Source organism: Amphiprion ocellaris, chromosome 6 (assembly GCF_022539595.1).
Source record: "Amphiprion ocellaris isolate individual 3 ecotype Okinawa chromosome 6, ASM2253959v1, whole genome shotgun sequence".
NCBI lineage: Eukaryota > Metazoa > Chordata > Actinopteri > Pomacentridae > Amphiprion > Amphiprion ocellaris.
Window position 1 is genome coordinate 32,574,694 of NC_072771.1, and position 20,738 is coordinate 32,595,431.

General features: G+C 38.1%; 3 protein-coding genes across 3 annotated transcripts in view; 2 read left to right on the plus strand and 1 right to left on the minus strand.

Moving 5' to 3' along the window:
* Window positions 1-4,032, minus strand: LOC111566709 (transcription factor BTF3-like). Its single transcript, XM_023267456.3, has 6 exons — window positions 3,946-4,032; window positions 2,681-2,749; window positions 2,484-2,597; window positions 1,703-1,904; window positions 1,553-1,609; window positions 1-355 (listed from the first exon to the last, which is right to left on the minus strand). The coding sequence occupies exons 2-6, from the start codon at window positions 2,747-2,749 to the stop codon at window positions 309-311; spliced, it is 489 nt and encodes a 162-aa protein (XP_023123224.1). The 5' UTR covers window positions 3,946-4,032; the 3' UTR covers window positions 1-308.
* A 1,064-nt stretch (window positions 4,033-5,096) lies between these two features.
* On the plus strand, window positions 5,097-12,884 carry utp15 (UTP15 small subunit processome component). Its single transcript, XM_023267459.3, has 12 exons — window positions 5,097-5,259; window positions 6,054-6,172; window positions 6,318-6,410; window positions 6,571-6,755; window positions 7,775-7,953; window positions 8,460-8,585; window positions 9,329-9,464; window positions 9,721-9,805; window positions 10,172-10,327; window positions 10,516-10,617; window positions 10,741-10,874; window positions 12,220-12,884. Exons 2-12 carry the CDS (start codon window positions 6,083-6,085, stop codon window positions 12,518-12,520), a joined length of 1,587 nt encoding a protein of 528 aa, XP_023123227.2. The 5' UTR covers window positions 5,097-5,259; window positions 6,054-6,082; the 3' UTR covers window positions 12,521-12,884.
* A 228-nt stretch (window positions 12,885-13,112) lies between these two features.
* LOC111566713 (rho guanine nucleotide exchange factor 28-like) overlaps window positions 13,113-20,738 on the plus strand; it is a 49,433-nt gene continuing 41,807 nt past the window's right edge. The window contains exons 1-4 of the mRNA XM_035946894.2: window positions 13,113-13,289; window positions 13,931-14,019; window positions 14,121-14,164; window positions 19,996-20,137. Of these exons, the coding sequence (XP_035802787.2) occupies window positions 14,132-14,164; window positions 19,996-20,137 (175 nt within the window). The 5' untranslated portion in view covers window positions 13,113-13,289; window positions 13,931-14,019; window positions 14,121-14,131. The remainder of the gene's footprint in view (window positions 13,290-13,930; window positions 14,020-14,120; window positions 14,165-19,995; window positions 20,138-20,738) is intronic.

A 20,738-nucleotide genomic window follows, 5' to 3' on the forward strand; every position in this document is an offset into this window, starting at 1 on the left:
TGAGAAATGTAATTGGAATCTTTATTACATGATTAATTCCACTGATACATTTTTGATGTGTGGCATCACAATACAGGAGAGGCAGCGTCAGAAAGAGAAGGACTTTCACATTCAACTGCATTAAATAATTTTACGTGCACTGCATAGCAAGATGGAAGTGTACGTAACGGTTTCCATAAAAAAGTTGATTTTACTTTTTTTGTCCACTTGTTACAGTTATAATTAAAAGGCATTTTTTTCTTTGTAGCCACAGAGCAATAACAGATGAACAAAATAATGCTGTGCCAAACTGTGGTGTTTTTTTTTTTTTAGTTTGCCTCGTTCTTTGAAGCCTCATCAAAGTTTTCGACAAGATCTGAAAATGGAAACAGAGGGACAAAGGTGGGCAGACAGAAAACGGTAACATGTCAGGACAACAAAATGTCTGCAAAAGCATAATATTCCTTGGAATAAACTGACTAAACTTCGCTAAATTTGAATCAGCCTTCTGACTTAAAGGGGAGGTTTGTTAGCTGAAGTGGGGCTGTATGAGGTTCTTAAAGTAGTTGGTGTATTAGCTACTGCAGAACAAATTCAGCTGTCATCTGAAGAAGCAAACAGGACAACCAACACGAAAGCTATGTGGACGGAGTCAGCAACCAAGTGTATTTTAAACCCCCCCCCCCCGAAAGGAATACATTTTTAAAATCTAATATTAGTTTAATGTACAAAATGTTAACTTGCTGCCAGACACCCCTTTCTTACAGGGAACTGAGGCAGTCATATTATTCCCACCAAAACATTCTACAAAATGAGTCGTTTTACAGAACACTGGAGTCATTATAAGACTTTGGAATTACAAGTTAGTTCAGATCTGCACACAACAACACTAATAAACTGTGAAGTAAAATGATGGACTTAGTCAACAGAGTCTGATCGCTGTCATTAGAGCAACATAAAAGTTTCAGTTCCCTGTCAAATGGGACTGTCTGATGGTAAACCACAGCAGTGTAATTATTATAAATATGGCATACACTTAAACTGATATTCATGTTTTTAGCCTTTATTAGGTAGCAAAAACATATTTTACTGCTGCCCACATCCACGGCAATTTACCGCTTTGCTACTATGTTGTTCCTCCCGTTTGGTTCTCTATACTGATGGCACGTCCACTGTAATCTACTGTAATTTATACACTGATTATTGATAAGTACCTCATATAACATCAATTTTAGAAAAACCAAACTATCCCTTCAAACCAAAATATTTTGTCATTGACAGAGGACTCGTCCTACTTCCTTTAATCCTTTGATGCGCAATGTGGGTCAGGAGATACCCATTTTCCATAGGATTTGGTTCACTTTTGACCCACTTTGTGCATCATATGGTTAAAATACATCCAGACACACTGTGACTACACTTTCTAAGAGCATAGATGTTTCATGTGATCCAGTACACATAAACCAATCCAAAATGTTTGCTTTTGTGTCTAATAAATGCAAATGTTTCGATAAACCTTTTCTTACAGAATCAGTGTTCATTTGTTTTGAATGTGCTGTGTAAATTTGCTTACCTGGAACTTCATCATCCTCCTCTTCAGCAGCAACCATTGGGGCTTTGTTCTCACCGGCTGTGAAGAGGGTGAAAGAGAAAGCAAACTGTTAACAGACAGCAGACAAAACTCATGCATATAAACAGGTCAGGACAGGACTGTTGGGAGCACCTGGTTTGGGCAGAGTCTCTGCTAATCTCCTAAGGCTGGTAAGACTATCGGCTCCAAGCTGGTTTAGGATTCCTGGGAGCATCTCTGTGAGCTGTTTGTTCTCAGCGTGTCCTGTGATTGTAAAAGTGTTGGCAGCCAAGGAGGCTTGAACCTTTGGGTTGTTGAAGTGGATCACTGTCCCCTGGTTTGTGAACATATTCACCTGAAGTGAAAAACAAAAGAAACTGAATGGAATAAAGCAATAAACTGTGAGGTGATTATCCAAGAGGATGACGCAAATGCCCTGCTTTCACTGGACACTGTTTTTAACTATGGATCACTTTAAATATGCACTTTTTAAAAATGTAACTGTTCCTCTTGCCTCCTCTTAAGTCATTTTTTGCTGATTTAACAACCACTTGCTTCAATGATACAAACCTGAGCTCATAAAAAAATGCAAATACCATCTATGCTTTTTAATATTAAAAATAACATGTTGGACAAATTGTGTAACACTGTTTTATTATTTACCCTGAAAATAAACTGCAACAGGTCATTACACACTTCTCTCCCTGCTACCCATACTTCACTAATTAATCAATTAATCACTCAGTTTTTACAGCATGAAAATACAGCAAAAGAAGAGTATTCATTTGATAACAATTTGAAATCCTTGTGCAATGTATTTAACACTCTTAATAGTCTTTACTTCCAGAAACCAAACTTAAAAGCATTAATATCAGGAAGAATACTTTTGTGCTATTTGCTTGTCATTGTATATAACAGAAAGACTTTGCTGTACCTCTTCGATACCAGAGATGTTGTTGACTCCCAGCTTCTTCAGGGAAAACTGCAGCTTCTTGTCATCTGCTGTTGCTGTTCTGTGCACAACCTTCTTCTTTCTGCGGGCTGACCCCTAAGACACACCAAAATTTGCTATAACATATAAACCTGTAACCTAAAGACAACGCTTCTTTTACATTATGCACTCCAACTCACCTTGCCGCCTATGCGGACCTGCGCCTGCAGTTTGGCGAGCTTCTCCTGGTTCATTATCGACTCCTTCATCTGATATAAGAGACAACACAAACTTATCAGAAAATGTAATCTGTCCTTACAAATTTCAGTCATTTGGAAAAGCAAATTCTCACTATACACAGAATAGGAAAATGCATAAAATACACCAGCCATCCCATTGAAGTTATGACACTAATGTCAATTAGTGATGCAGAATATATTATTTCAGCACCCACAACAGTCACAGTTACGAAGTGCAGTGTCAGTTCAGTCAAACACATCGCGCTACACAAAACTTGCATGGTTCTCATTTTCCAAGACTAATCAATGAAACTGTCTGATATACATAGAAAGGATGTTGACCAAAATCAGATTTTATATTGGCAGTCTTTTGCAGTTTGAATCAGCAACACAAAACAACAAAAATAGGTATTTAGGCCATATGTTGAAAATTCACAATTGTTTTTATCCTATTAAAAGAAAAAAAATATGGCAATGTCAGTTTTGTTTTCCAGTATCAATGGTGGTACTGTGTCTAAAACGTCTGAGTTGTTAACTTATTCTTTTAGATTTCATTCAGTTTGATCATACTCAATGTTAGAGAAATATATGGGGTGGTATATAAATTTTACTTCCACGACTAACAAATCGGTAGCCGCAACCCCTTGTGTATGATCTCAACAGTTCACATGAAACATATGGTCTATAATTACCATTAAGTGTCATACCCAAAAGTCCCCCAATCCCCGCCTTCGTTGATGCTTTTTGACGCAAGAAACCAACAAGAATGCGCAGCTGCCAGAGGGCCAAAAATAGCTGCACTTTTTAAGTCTCGACTCGAGTTCTGCTTGAATCAGACAGAGGTGGGCTGCTAAAGTTAGTGGCTAAGTTAGGCACGAATCAAAGCTAAGACAGACCACTTAGCCAGTGACTTTACAAGCTTGCTTTTCATGACCTGTCTTAACGATAAGTTAAGGTGGACCCAAGCTTGATCTTCCAGCATCTGAGATTTAAAAGCTTATTTCTTTAAAAACCTGATGCTCATGTCAACTGAACTGCCCGGCTAGGTAGCAAATCAAGCTAAAAAGCTAGCTTGGGCCTCTTCAAACTTGTGTCAGCAAGCAGAAACAGCTGACAATTTTCTTGAATTTAAACTCGTAATGTCACACAGGGGCTGTTCGTTACCTGTTGAATTAAACTGAAATGTGTATGAGACAGTTTTAAAGTGCAGACAGACGTGAACTGACCTGGGAGAGTGTAAACACGCGGGCCACACAGCCGACAGAAGCTCGGAGAAAAGAAGGAGGAGAGGAAGTGACGTCATGAGATACAGAAGAACCGCATGGCTCCGCAGTTTTTCACAATATATGCTTCTAACAGCCTTAATGCGACTTGAAATTAAAATCAGATAAAATGGAACTTTAATAATCCCGGGGTAAATTCTTGTGCGACATATTACAAAATCTTTTTAACAGCAGCAGCAACAATAATAAGACTAAAAAGACGAAGAAAAAAAAAGAAGAAAAGGAATCATCATAGTCACTTTCCTACGCCTCACACACACTTTTTTCCACTCAAATGCATGTTTCCATGCTTCTAACTTGTTGACCAGTTTACCTTTGTCCTATGCTATGTTTATATGTCTATTTGTGTCTGTGGTTTACATGCGTATTAGTTCCTGCATTCGCCTCTCGGCCGGATCATGTTTGCAAAAGAGAACTGGTTCTCAAGCATTTTTACCTGGTAAAATAAAGGTAAAAAAAAATAAAAATTAAAAATAATCAAGATAATATACTCATAATAAATGTAGTCCCTAATACAATAGCAAAGTGTTATAAGTACACAAAAAGCTAAAATATAGTAGAAAAATAAGAAGTAATGCTGGCAATGATCCTGAAATTTCTTGTCTTTCAATGTTAAATGACGAGATTACGTCCAAGTATTTATTTTTGTTTGTTTGTTTGTTTACAGTTGTAACTGAACTTTTTAAATAAACATTAGCGATGTAATTCATTGAATTACCATTCTAGAGTTTTAGCATACTTCATTTCATTTATTTAATACTCCATCATTTTAATTGTATTGATATTTTTGATTAATTAAATAGTCTTTTATCTATCGCTTAAAGATAAATGAAGCATAAATGTACTAAAAGGCTTTTTTTAATTATTTAATTGTTTTGTTGTGCATTAGTCTCTTAAGCTATTCTTCCCATCCTATGTTTTCTCAGTTGCAGGTAAATTATAAAACACTACATATAAACCAGAGTGGATTGGATTGTTCTCAAAAACATGAGCTGAAGTGACTCCTTCTGTTAACCTGACGGTGGAGGGCAGCACTACGCTTCGTGATGTCCAGTCTGCCGTCAATATAGTCGAAGAAGAAGAAGACGTAGTTACGTTTATAGTCATGGCGTTCTCCTGTGTGTGGAGAGGCAACGTGATCACGCGTTAAAATGAGCAACTTTTGGTTTACTTAAACAAACCAATCTTAGTATCATCTGATTTCAGCACATCATACCTAAAATACGAGTTGGCACTCCTGGACGTTTCCGTTCAAAGGTGAGAATCAGCAGAACGCAGTTTAGTAGAACATGCTAGCCGGCTAAATCTCACATGCTAACTAAGTTGTGCTGTGTTGAACACGTTGGGTCACTGTGTGTCCATTGAGCTGGTTTTCATTTCAAACCTGTAACGACATTTGGAGCTAATGGGAAAATGTCGAGCTTAGACGTTTTATTTTTTAAAATACTTTGGCCAAGATCAAAACTTCTCTGTATTGAAGCAGCTAGATTTTTTGTAAGTTTAATTTTATAGTTTGGTGGATTCTGATGCCGTTTTGCAAAGAAGTTTAACGTGAAATCTGTCATTCAATCTTGTCTGTGTGCAGATTTTGTTCTTGTGAATTAAAACAATATTTGCTAACCACGTCTTTTTTTTTTTTTAACACTTTAACGGTCAGAAAAATCTGTCACAGTGTCATATTCTGCCTTGGCGTGTTTTAGCTGCACGAAGCCTCATCATGTTTATACCTAATGAAATGATCAACATTCTTAAGAACATTCTTCATTCTTAAGACTTTTTAGGCAGCACTAATCCTTTAAAATTCGAATTCAAATATTGTAACTCATGCAGAATTTTGTATCACTCTCCCAATATTCTACCTGCCATATTTTTGAATCTTTGACAGAAAAGTAAAGAACATTTATGTGGATTTGAATATTACTGAGCTGCACTGCAAAGTTTGTTTTAAAATGTAGTAGTCACAGAGTTTATGATGTTAACTAACCCAGGTATGATAGCTCTAATATAAATATTAATAAATATTCAGGTTTCATTGTCTGTATCCCCCACAGATAAAAACTGTTGTGTAAACATCACAGAAATGGCTTCATTTAAACCTACAAATATCCCAGTTTACCCAAAACTAGGAGAGAAAGTCACACAAGACACACTCTACTGGAAAAACTACAAGGTAAGTCTCTACTGCTGTATACTATTTTAATATTGCTGGAAATTGATGAATGTCTTATTTTATGCTGTGTCTCAGAGTTGAAATAAATGTAACTTTTTTGTTGTTTCTCAATCTCAACAATGTAAATTTGTTCTCCCTCTTACAGGCTCCGGTCCAGATAAAAGAATTTGGAGCCATCACAAACATAGACTTCTCCCCCGTGACTCCACATAATTTTGCTGTGACTGCATTCACACGAGTATGCTACCTTGTACTTGTATTCATTTAGATTACTTGTGTTCACTCAGTTTAATCTGTGTTCATTTTGTAAATGATTTTTTTTCAAATCAGTTCAGTCCTTGTGAGTACTAAAGAAATAATCAACATTTGTTCTCATCCAAACACTTGTTTCTCTACAGATCCACATTTATGGGCCATTCTCCCAGGAGCCTGTCAAGACATTTACACGCTTCAAGGACACTGCATACTGTGGCAGGTTCAGGTCAGACGGTCAGCTGCTGGTGGCAGGATGCGAGGACTCTGTCGTCCGGCTGTTTGACGTCGGCGGCAAGGTGGCACTCAGGATGTTCAGAGGACACACAAAGTATGTGTCATACATGTCACTGTGTGATTGTGTTTAAGTTGTCCTGTCCTAGACTGAAAACTGAGTGTTACAAAATAGTCCTGCTACATCTGGAGCACCTGCAGAGGTTATGTTGAGTAGGTTAGTAGGAAATGTTTGCAAAGTCACAGTCTCAGGTTAGAGCTATGCAGCTGTTGGTGAGAGAACAAATCCTTTCTCCACTTGAAGTCAGATTTTCTTTCTTGAATGAGTAAGGATTTGCTGAACATGCACTGAATACCTATGTGTATTCTGTTTTTGTCAGTATAATTTTGCAAATCAAGGAAAATCAATAAGAATGTTACTTTTTCTTGGCAGTGTACTCATTTCTGCTATGAAGTCACGATAACTTGACTTCTTTTTGGCTCTTGAAGATGATTTACCTCACATCCAAGGTTCTTCCTCAGCTTTGACTGGTGGGGAATTCTAAGTATTTACTTAACCTTAATTAATGTGAGTTTTAGGTGAGGAAGGACATACAGGGGACCTGAAGTGAATATTTGGACCTCCCCACCAGTTTGAACTGAGAAAACCCTTGGATGAGAAAAACATCCTCGCGAACCAAAGAGAAGTCCAGTTGCCTTCTACATAAGCAATTAGACTTTAGTAATAAAAAGTGATAATTCTCTTGAGCTTTTAACATCGTAATCACTACTGCATAGTACAATATGAGTTTTTACATCTTCACACAATAGTAGAACCAGTTTCTGAGAGTTTTGGTAAGTTTACACACTGCATAGAATGGCCCTCAACCTACAAAATATCTTTCATTCTAACCTGCTGTCCTGTTCAAGAGTGCAGGAGACTAAGTAACAGTGTTGTTTGGAGTTGTTGTGTAGTAAAGGCAATGTTGAATGATGATATCTTGAGTGATCCATCGACTGAAGTTCATGATGATCGCAAGAATTCTGACAACATGTGAACTGTCTTACTGAGTTATACATGTCTGATCATGAATATGAACTGATGGTAAAATTATCACTTATTTTACTTTTCCTCAGGGCTGTACATGTGACAGACTTCACCTCAGACCGTTATCAGATCCTCACAGGGTCAGATGACTACACCTGCCGACTTTGGGACATCCCAAATGCCACTGAGCTGAATGTTTACCAAGAACACACAGATTATATTCGCTGTGGCATCACCAGCAAACTCAACAGAGACCTTTTCATTACTGGTAAGATGGAAGCTCAGTTCTTTTCTAAGTGGAAATAGTGTAAGTGGATGACCAGAAGTTAACTTCATGGCCCATTAGTAACGATGTCTGGTGTTTCCTTGAATTATCTTTTTGTTTACCAGTCAGGTAACCTTTTGTCACAGAAAATCTACTAACGTTTAGCTTTTGAAAGGTATTATGTACCCCCAGGTTTATGGTGTATTAGCAGCACATATGTAGCACTGCAGGCTACAGGAATGAATTTGTATATTTTGTTCGTAAAGCAACAAATATGAAGTGATTAATAACCACAAAAGTATTCATTTAAGGAAAAAACAAGCAAATTATACAGCTAGAAAAACTAATTAATATGCAAAGTCAGTGTCTACAGAAGAAACAAAGTAATCACACACCAAATGCTTCTCTTGAATTGTTGAACCAATGCCACTGCAGATGGAAGGATGCGTACCATAATGAAAAATTTGTTCTGTTTTTGTGTAATTAACAATATATATTTTCTTACTTAGGATCATACGACCACACACTGAAAGTGTTTGATGCCAGAGTGGATAAGAGTGTGATGAGCATGGACCACGGCCAGCCAATAGAGAGCCTCCTGCTCTACCCCTCTGAGGGACTCCTGGTCTCTGCAGGTAGTCGGCAGAGTAATCCTGTTCAAACAACACATCCAGAAAATGTGTTGACTTTTCTCAGCAGTATTTAACCATTTTATTATGATGGTGCACAGTGGCTGGGTGGTTAGCACTTTCACCTTGCAGCTAGAAGATTCCCGGTTTGCGGCCCAGCCTTCCCGGAATCTTTCTACATGGAGTTTGCATGTTCTCCCTGTGCATGTGTGGGTTTTCTCTGGGTTCTCCAGCTTCCTCCCACAGTCCAAAAACATGCTGAGGCTAATTGGTAACTCTAAATTGACCATAGGTGTGAATGGAAGTGTGATTGTTTGTCTCTATATGTAGCCCTGTGATAGACTGGTGACCTGTCCAGGTGTCCCCTGCCGTTGCCTTAAGTCAGCTGGGATAGGCTCTAGTCCCCCTGCGACCCTAATTAGGATTAAGCGGTGTATACATAATGGAAGGATTATAATGGTGGATCAGTTGTCTTGTTCAGCCTTAAACAGGTCGACATGACACAAGTAGGAAAGGTTAAAATTGTTATGGGCCACGACAAACAAGGACCAATAAGGAAGACAACAGCATTTCACAAGTCCACTTATGCTTCATTGTTATTCCAGTTGAGACAAACCTTAAAATACTTTTTGTTGCACCACTGCCCTCCTGAAAATGATTGCATTCATACACACATTGTATTTAACTATCAAGTTAGTTCATAAAAAAAATGAATCCCCAATTTTATTTTTTTTTATCCCTCTCTTTAGGTGGACGCTATGTGAAAGTGTGGGATCTGCTAAAAGGAGGCCAACCGCTGGTTTCACTGAGGAACCATCACAAAACTGTCACCTGTTTGGCGCTCAGCAGCAACGGACAGAGACTGCTGTCAGCCTCTCTGGACAGGTAACTGCATAGTTGTATGTGGAGGAAGCATTTCTAACATAGCAGACAAATAAAAACTACCTGTTGTGAAATAATTAAACTGTGGAAATCAGACGCCACTATATCTGTCAGGGCAGCTGAGTACTTGATGAATTGTATTTCTAGGAATAGTCCTGTGTGCACAAGGTGTCCATGCAAACTGCTCTCTTTGGACCACCTTGTATAAACGAAGGCTGAATGAATTTGATCTAATGCAGAGCCTCTGTTTGTCTTTCAGGCATGTAAAGGTGTACAGCACAACAAACTACAAAGTGGTGCACAACTTTGACTATGCTGCCTCTATCCTCAGTCTGGCTTTGGCTGTAAGAAACACACTCATTATTATGTGATTGTTAATTATAGTCATCCAGTGTGGGAAGCACCTTATTTGACTTACTGTGGTCTGTAAACATTCAAAAAAAAAAACAGCGAGCTGTGATTTGAGAGATCAGCTCTGCAAAGATAAGTTCAGTTTCTTTCTTTCTGTGCTTTTCTCTTCCAATCATCATAAACAGAAACGCTGTCACAGCTGTAACCAGCAAGATAAATATTAATGTATTTTATACCAAGTTCAAGATATTCTACTTTATTGCGACATCAGTCATAGCACAGCCAGATGTGTCTGTGTGGATGGAAGGAACAAGTCTTAAGTCCTCACGGTAGAACTTTGAATGTGTTCTTCTCCTCAGCCGGATGATGAGTCCATTGTCGTGGGAATGACCAACAGTATTCTGAGTATCAAACACAGGAAAAGTCCTGAAGAGTCAAGGGAAATTAGTGGCCAGCAGAGGCGGCGACCGTCATACCGTGTTTTTGTGAAAGGGAAGAACTACGTCCCTAAACAGGTGAGCTTATATTCAGTAATATGTAGTAGCTGTAGTCAGCAGTGTGAGATGGGATGTTTTCTGCTCAGTCATTATGTTTAATAAGTCAAACTGTCTGATGATAGCTGAATCCTTTTCTTTCTGCACTGAGTTTTTGTGTAAGATTTTTTTTTCCTCAACATTTCAGTCTTTCTTCCTTCTTTTTCCAGGATGATTATCTTGTCAGTAAGCCAGTAAAACAATATTTGGCCAAATATGACAAACAGCTCAAGAAATTTAATGTGTCCAAGGCTTTGGATTGCGCTCTGGAGGTATGCATTTTATGCTTTTGCAGCATGAGCAACAAGATCACAATTTTCTCAAGATTCCTTCTAGTTTTAATGCTGTCCTTTTCCAGTTTGTTGATGCACAAGTGTGATTAACTTTGTTTCTAGAAATGGATAAGACTGAGAAATCCGGAGGTACCAGTGGCTGTTATAAAAGAGCTGGATCGAAGAGGAACGCTGAAGAATGCACTGGCAGGAAGAGATGAACAGCAGCTCTCTCGGTTACTCAGCTTCCTCATAGGGTAAGACTCAGATAAAACTGTGTAGCTCAAGCAGACTTTATCAGGATCTCACCATCACCGACGTGCCAAAGCGTTATGATCCCTCACAGATGAAATGACTAAGTTGAAACAACAGCAGCACATATCAAGATCTGGTTCAGCAGTTGGTTTGTGCAGGATGTAGAGGAGTCAAGCATATATAAAGACCTGAGATTCATTGGAACCACTGTGACCTGTGGTGACTCCAGCTTGCAACTGAAAGGGCCATATTATGCAAAATTGAATTTTTCATTGTTTTCAGTTTTACATCCCCCATATGTCCAGAAACACACAAAAAATAAGAAAAGATCATCCCTTTGTTTCCTTATTTTCTCCACAGTTCAGGAAATGTTTCTCTCATCCTGTTGTGCCATGGTTTCTTCTCCTCCTCTGGATTCCTCTCTGCCAATCCCAATCTCCACCTTAAGGCCTAACTTAACCCACACCACAGTATATAATGCACAATAAATATTTTTTCACTGTGTGAGTTCATAATGATTTGAAATGGTTAGAAAAGGAAAAAAACGAATGCACTTTCAAGATGACACTGGATCGGTTGCTCAGTTATTTGCTCCCTGTTTGTGAAGTTAATGTACTTTCATTTTAAGAAACTACCAAGTCAGGAAATCGTGAACATCTGTAAATCCTGTTTGAAAGTACAAACAGCTCTACAAACTTGCAAAAACAAATGCACAACAGCAAATAGCCAGCTGCCGTCACTTACAGTGTCCTGGTTGCTTTCTTCCCCACATAATCAATGCTTGGTTTGTGTACATTTTGTGGGAGGTAGAACATCCGTGGTAACATATCACCAACTATGACTAGTCCACTGAAAAGTCCACATCAGAGCCCCCATGACAGTGGGACAGCCTTAAGCCATTACCTGGATTGGATCTCAAAAACTGAGTGTTGAAATTGGGATTGGGCCACTCATGAAACAGTTGGATTTAAAGCTACACACTGAATCAGCAAACAGTCTAGTTAATGCTCAAACTAGAAGCAAAAGCGTGGTAGCATGAAAAATCTGTGCAATATTTATGTAATACTTGAAATACACATTCTAGGGACACGTGAGACTTTAACTTAATTAAAAGGAGTGTCATATAGGACTTTTAGATGACAAATAGTCTGCTCCCAACATCTTGGCTCAGAGCTGGTTTGGTGTCACATGAATTACCAACAACATATTAGGCAGAGGTGTTCATAATGTTTTGGCTCATCAGTGTAATGTGTTATTGTATGTTTTTTAATTTGGTTGTGGGTATTTCTGTGTCATATCATGCAGAAAAATTTGCCAAGTCAGTACATTGTTCTGTTTCTTCTCCAGGAACTTGGTTGATATGAGGTTCGCTCCTGTCCTCGTAGTAGCAGCTGAGATGATCCTGGACATCTATCGGTCAATACTGGGCCAGTCACCAGTCATAGACCGACAGCTGCTGCGTATGCAGGACCTGCTGGAGCGAGAGATAGACTACCAGAAGGAACTTGTGGAGGTTCTGGGCATGTTGGACACAATGTTTGCGTCCTCCCTCCCGAAGATGGAGGTGCCGTGTTCTAGTGTCAGCAGGTCCAATGGACTGTCTCAGGGAGAAGCAAGTTCCTCAAGACCACAGCCTCAAGTCACCTGAGACTTCTAAAGGGGAAAAACTGCTTCAGACTGGATTACAGTGCCTTTACAGCTCTTTTGAAACATCAGACACACATTTCCTGACATGACAGGCTACATGTCATAAACTTCAGACAGAAGCATTTTGATACAGGTTTAAGAGACTGTCAAAGCCATGTTCTTACTCAGAGAGGACATGAATTTACTGTATGAAGAATCTCTGAATGTGTGGATGTAAAGCAAAGCATTGGTTTTGTCAGAAGTCTTGTAATTACATTTTCAATTTGTAAATGTATGTGTGTGTGCTTGAGTGTGTGAATGAGTTCACATTGAATATCTGACATTGTTTTATAAGCAGATAAAAATAAATCTTTGTCATATTGAAACTAGGTGATTGGAATTGTGTTCAAACAGGTTGAAAAATGAGGTCACTTGTGTGGTTGGTGAATTTCCACAGATGGTGAAGGTTGAGGGATTTCCTCTGCTACTCTTCTTCCACTGGAGGTCGCTGTACCCTCAAAGAAACTTAACTTTCCCTTGGAGGGAGGAATTTGCATTTGAGCAGGCGGAAAGCAGAAAGCATCAACTGAGAAAGGAAGATGCTGCTGTGTCAGAGGAGTCTGGAGCTCAGACTGCAGACAGCAGCGACTGAAGGTTGTTTCTTAACTTGTGTCTTTAGCACTGACACTTGAATTAGCAGCTTTCATAAGGAGGATGAATCTGAATTAAGGGCTTTTTTGTGCAGAATTGCAGCGTGCTTTCAGGTTTCTTCTGCTGGATCTCCTGTGAAGGTAAGTAAATCAATAATCCTTCTTTGAACTGAAATCTTAACTGTTTCTTCTTAAATTTCTTCTGACAGTTTGCTAATGTCAACCTTATACAGCCTCCCATTTATTCTGCAGCTAAATAGGTCAGCATTAGAATGTGAGTTGAAATACATCAGGAAAAATCTCAAATACAGTTAAAGTGAAACTGTTTAAGGTGTTTGATTAAAAAATAGCAACAACAGAGCCAGTGACATCCCAACTGTGATGAGCAATTTTGCTGTGTCATATACCTTTCACGCTCACAAAATTGGGCAAAGCGATTGATTTATTAAAATTCTAAATGTAGAAATGTAAATGCAAAACAGAATGTGATTGCACAGGAAGCAACTGCTATAAAAAATAACTGTTGGAGTATGTTTAGACTTTGCTGTTCTGTCCAGTTAAGGAAGTGACCACTGATGAAGAACAGATCTGAACCCTGCAGCACTGATATTGAATCGATTTCCTCCCAGCACACACACACACACACATTATTAGACTGCCTGCATATCAGATTTGAGCACATTTGGTGTTCTGGTACAATCTCTACAAACCGAGGCAGAAAGTATCATCATTAAAATCATTATTCACATACTTGGGATCAAAAGATTATCCTGTCTCTTCAGCAGATCCCTGACTTTGGTTGGCACATAAAAGGTTTGATAATCTCTTCGAGATCAGAGGAAAAGGCAGAATAACCAAAATAACCAAAGAGGTAATGAGGAGTCACATGGCTACACTGAGCATGTGCTTGCCACTGTTATTTCATTTTTGACTCTTACATATATATACCTAAATATCTGTCTTTGCTTGCAGTTTCTGTGCAGATGGAGCTGAGCAGAAGAAAAGTGCCTCTGTATGTGAGTATGCGCTCCAGTTTGCAGTCAAGTTCAGCTCCTCCAATTAATCTCAGGAGTCAGTTATCCCTGTGGAAAATCTCTGCAAATAGAGTTTGGAATGCAGTGAGAGATCAGCAGCCTCATTTAAAATAAACTTTCATTCATTGTTTGAGTTTGTGTTCTGCTCATGCATCAGTACAGTACATGTAATTTCAGTTTGTAAAGTTTACTAGAACACAGCCTCAGTGACCCTACATGGCAAACCTGTCCTCAGATTTGGCACTAGAGTCACTGTGATAAACAGAAACTTGATGTTGTCGGCTTAATGTGTCTTTTAATGAAACATTTCTGGGTTTTGCTGTTGGATTATATGAGCAGTAAATCAAAGTTTCTTAGAAAAGCAAATCCATCAGCACAACAGAAACAATAGCAGCCTGGCATTTGTGTATGGAACTAGCAAATCAGTAACTGTATGATTCATCCGCACTAAACTCACGTAGTATTTGCTATCTGTTTGATCTGTGGTGTTTCTGGTTGTGGTAAACCTTTGAATGGATCTGCTGTCTGTGATTTAGCTCTAGTCAAACAGGACATGACTGCGATCAAACATTATTGGTTTCAGTTTGGGATCTTAACAGTGTAAGCAAACACTGATGAGAAATAATGCCTCTCTGAGGATGAAAGGGAGAATACATTCCTCACGGTGTTTTCAATTCAATTCAATCATTTTTCACGCTGTTTTTCTATTACACAAGGTTACCGAAAGGTCATCAAACGGTCAATATGGACAAACCATCTTGTCCTTTTTGTGTAATGAAAAACCAGCTCTTTCTATACTGTGTAACGGCTCATTTTTAAATGCAGAGGGTAGATTATGTCACTGTAGAAAGCCAACTTGTGTTTTAACAAAGCTAATCTAAAGTGATTTTGCAATTCTGAGTTTTGAAGTAAATTGTGAACATGAGCTTGCTAAGATGCTCACAGTGACAGTGCTTATGTTCCAGTGTTTATAAGGTAAACTTCATGACGTCAGTGGGAATGTGGTTAGTCTTTCAGGTATTTGGCCATAAACCAAATATGGGTCATGATAACTGACAACTCTGGCCAGCTTTCATTCCAACCTGAGTCATAGTTATTTAGTTATTTCACTTAGAACCACCTGCTTTTGTAACTAGACGAAAATTCAGTAATTCACCAAAGATGTCAGAATCGATGGATTTAATGATACACTGCAGACCAAGCTATCTACCAAGGTTGAGGTATTTTATTACGTTTATGGAAACTTTTACCTGTAAATCGGTGTCATATGAGATGACGGATGATTAATTCCATTGTACAACATGGATATCTATGCCAAACTGAATGGTAATCCACCTACTAGCAATCGATGAATACATTTTGGCTCAGTTTTTCCATATTTCCCCACATTTAATCAAAATAAACATTCCTTGTCTAAAGTCAGTTATTATCACTACTATGTTTTAGGAATATGACATTACAGAATAATGATAATTCTAATAGTGTTTCTTCTTGCTGAGCAGCCTTTTAGGTTATGTTGATGGAGGACTTAATTTCCTGTAGAAATAGATACATTTTCACATGGTGCTTGATTTGCAGTTTTTGCCCCAAAGTGCATTAATTTCTAGAGGAGAGACACAATATGCTGTCTCTGCTCATGTGTTGTTTTGTTTTTTTATTGTGGTATTGGCAGATTTATTTTGATTCTCCTATTGTGTCAAACAAAGAAACATTAAGCATGAGGACGGACCTTAAAATACAGCTACAGGTAGATTTTCACCTGACTCTAATTAGCTTATTAGAAGCTTTAAAAGACATGACATACTTTTCTGGAATTTTCAGTGATGTTCAAAAGCACAGTCAGCTTAGAGTAAGTAACCTTCTGACCTGCTGAAAATGTCATCTATTGAATTAAAAGCTAAATAATCTGTCCATATATAATGGTTGGAAAAATCACTTGTGCCTTGCGCAAAGTAGAAGTTCTAACCGACTTATCAAAACTATAGTTTGCTAACATGAAAGCTGTAGAGTGATTAAATATTGGTGTTATTGATTTCAACTTGAGCGTGTTTAAACTTCTGAGTTCAACTATGTGCAAACATCCATGGGCATCTGTGCCAAAGTGGATGACAAAGTGAAAAGTAGCATATGGCCACACTGGCACACATCATATCACGTAATGCAACATAAACTGATTCAAAGTCTGTTCCAATCCGTTCTCCCTCTGCTTGTGGTCATCCCTACTCTAAAGTCCAGTATTTCATCTAGTAGCCACAGCATCATTAGTGGTCGCCATCTGGTCAATCATCCGGATGTTAGGCGTCTTAATGAGGACACAGGAGAAGCTGTGTCGAAATTTTTTAATTTGTGGTTCTCTTTGTCAAACAATAGAAAACTAGGGATAAAGAAGTGGGTATTTGAGAATGGATTAGGTGAGACAGAGAGAAATAGAGGCAGGATTACTCACAGACTTTATCAGAGACAGCGAGAGAAGTAAAGAGAAAAGCCTCTAGTTTTTTAGCGTGAGAAACCAGGTCAGCTATTGAGGTAATGCAAGGCTAATAGACAGACTCTCAAGAGATAAGATAGTGATACTACTTTACCATTCAGCACTAGTCTGTGATGGGTTTTTTGCCTTTCACATTTATTTTGCATTCTTACCTTCTACATTCTGTACTTTTTTCCCTCCAGCCTGTCTCCTCTACTCCTGCCTCCGTCAGTCCTTTGATATGTTTCCAAGAATAACCCACGCTGTATGTCTCGTGGCCTCAATTCAGTGGCCTATTGAGGCCACTGTAGGTGGACAAATTGATATCTTCTACAATAGATTTCTTCCCCTGTGACTGTTGGATGGTGGTTGAAGGTGGCAGCTCTATAAAATGGCTAGGGGCCCAGGGAAATGTTTGCTTTTTTTTGAAAGACTGAAAGTGGCTGTTTAGGTTTCACGTTGGAATTGCATTTCATTTGCATTAGATATCTACACTCTGCAGACATTTATCCACAGTTGCTCATAGAGACAAATCCACAGATGATTCAGCTGCTAAAGAACTAACAAGGAATAAAGTGTGAATATTGGACTTACAAATCTCAGGTGGATACTACCATGACTTCAAGTGAATGCTAATGTTGCTTATATTTGCTGAATGTGTGAACAGGCAAGTGTTGGCTCTGGAACTGCACTAATTATTTAAATAATCAATTAGTTGTCAAATAATAAATTCATCGTCAACCATTTTGATAATTAACAAATTCATGTCAGTACATTTTTATGAAAAAAAATAATTCTCCTATTGGGAACTACTTATGTGAATATTTTTTGCTTTCTTTCCTCCTCCTATACAGTAGACTGAATATTTTTTTTATTGAGGACAAAACAAGACATTTTCAGGTCTTTATCTTGGCTTTCAGGAGACATTCATCAACTTTTTTCATCATTTTCTAACCTTTTATAGACTAAACAACTAATTGATTAACTGAGAAAATAATTAAGAGATTAATCAACAATGGAAATATTTGTTAACTCCAACCGTTGTTTGCTCACATTTTCCATATAATCTTTGTACTGTGACAGTGTGTCCGCATTTTCTTTACAACTTGTCTGTCTGTCCCTAAGTGTCTAGAATCCAATAAATAAATGTTTAAGGATCTGAAAGCAGATCTTCTTCAAAGATCCAGTATCCAGTTTTCTTGTGTTGTTGGCTTGTCAGTGCATTCGTATTGTATATTTAACAGCCCCTTAAATGTGTTATATTGCTTTTTGTGTATGTGAAAGATTTGAAAATTTACAAGGCCCAAAGGGAGTTATTCTCTGCCACAGAGAACACTGCTCCGTACCTGCCTAAGTTAGTAACCAACAGCGTTCTTAGCTGAGATGAACAATCAGAGCCTTGTGAGGAAGGCCTTAAAGCGTTTTTTAAATTATTAAATAGGGCCGGGACTTTAACGCATTAATTTTGATTAATTAATTACAGCGGGAAAAATAACGCGTTAAAATGATTTACGCTATTAATTTCACCCTCCTCAGTTCCCTCATTTCTGGCACACCGGTAACTCTGATGAACACTCCAGCCCAGTAGGTGGCGGTAATGGACCTAAAGTCTGTTTGTAGCCATGAAGAAGAAGCACAGGAAGCACTGAGTGAAGTCAGGCACTGGTGAACAGTGAAGGAAGATGAGATTGAGCTTGTTGGGCAGAAAGTTTTCTTTTAAAAATCTTCCTGATGGCAGCTTGGATAAAAGCCTGGTTGTGTGCAAATTGTACAATAAAGAGTTTTCTGATCACTGCGTCACTTCAAGCCGACGGCATCACCTTAATGTAAAACATGTTGCTGTTAGCACCAGAGCTAACGTTAGCTACGAATCATGCTAACGGCTAATGGTGTAACCATCCCATAATAGACCACTTTTCTAGACAGTGCTTGAGTTTACAGAAAGTCTTAAAATGTTGAATAAAATCGCTATAATTGCACTTAGATTTGCAGTAATCTGTGAATGGAGCAGACAGATGAAAAATGCAGATAAATAGAAATGAAACATTTTTGTGGTTTGTTTTTACTCCGTGGAGGAGGAATAACCTAAACAACAAAAATATCTCTTTTAATAACTTCATTATAAAATTTTTGTTTATAAAAAAAATACATAAATAAAAATTGATATTCCTATAAAAAGAACCATCAAAGTTACACCATTTATCAGACCCAGAAAAGATGAAAACACAATGAATCTCTGGATTTTCAACTTTCTGAAGCTCCTTGAACTACTTATGCTGATTTTATGTGCCATACAGTGGAAAAAACAGCTAAATTCAGGCTTTAAGTCATCAAAATCACTTTTTTCTATATGTCCCATTTTCCTTTTTTAAAATAAATTTTAAATTATAAACACGTATATGTCTATTCATTGATTCAACTGTCAACCACAATTTTATTTGAATTGAAAAACTTCACTTATTGTGTCAAATACTGCTATTTGACAAAACTGCAATTATTGAGATTAATTAATTACAAAGACAGTAATTAATTAGATTAATTCCACCACTGTTATTAAAGCATTTAACATATTGTAGTGAACCTCAAAAATAAAACTGTGAACCTGTATATGTGTGTAATATGCATCATTTAGTAGTGTTTATTAGGTATCTATATGAAATCTTTTTGCTTGATATATCTGTCTGGTTGTTTAACCTCAGCAATGTTTTGTTACAGAATTATATCTATACGCCCAGTGTTTCAAAATGTTAGTGCCAAAAGCAGGCATTAAATGTTTACATATGGTAACCTTTTTTTTTTTTTTTTAAACTCTTCTTTGTTTTGATAGTTCCAGAGAGATGAAATGTTAAATGAAGCAATACCCAGGCCTAGATAAATCAGTGACCTAGAATCTGAATAGCTCAAGTGGGGCCTTTTGACTAACAAATTACAGTATTGTGAGGCCGACATATAACATGTTGTCACACCCACACCTGACCTACAGAAAATATTTGAAGGCGACTAATCACTCTATGTATCAGTGTGACTCTTCTGCCCCGTTTTACCTTCTTTTGCCTCAGATGAGAAATCTAAAGTGCTCATGCCTGTGTGGATCAGGGCAGGTCTTTGCAGTAGACACTAAGACATTCCTGTTTTTATTGAGGGGGAGATGTTTTATTGCACCCTCTAGAGGTATGCTGTCAGGGGATTTGGTGTACTTGACAGAAATATAGAACATGACTGCATCAGAATAAACTCTTATTCTAAAATGAGCCTCTACACTTAAGGATAGATATAGTTTTTTTGCTGTGCAGAATCCCTCTTTTTTATTTTACCTCTCAACCTCTCTCACCTTTCTTTGTCTCAGGGCGAGGCGAAGGTGTTTGCATTGCTGGATGGTTTAGACTCGGTGCCAGAGGATGCGGAGATCTATGTTGTTTTGGAGGGATCCACGCTGGTCCATGTCACCAGGGCTCAGAGTGATGTCATGCTCTGCTTTATCGTGCCTGGTATGTGCATGTCTGTATGATGTGTTATTGTATGCATGTGGAGTATTTTGCTGTGTTTTACAAAATCATGGTCAGACATTAAACTGCACATCCTGACAATACCATGTTTTCCTCTCTATATAAAAGGTACATCTTCACACATACACTCTTGTACATATACAGTTGATGACTTGAGATCTGGAGAAGGCACAGAGTCTTATCAGCTTCCTCTCAGGAGGGAATAATATGTCACTATTACTGAGCCTCTGTGTAGGTTGACACTGACAGCAGGCTGTCCTAAAGGCGCTGTACTCTCCATAAGATCTGCACTAATAGAATAAGATCTCCCTATATACCCATAAGAGAAATAAATGCCTTTGTTCGCATACAAAGAGAACATTTTCAAACACTTTTCCCATGCTCAAGCATTGTCTAGTCCCCATACTAGTGGTGTGTAGAATTTAAATCATAAATGCATTTTCAGACAGATGTCCTAGCACCCAGGCAGCAGTTACATTCAGTTCATTTAATTACCATTTGTAACAGAGTCCAGGAACTTTGAGATAGTGAATCAGTCACTGGGAACATTGTGTCTGCTGTATTTTTGTTGGAGCCAGTCCCT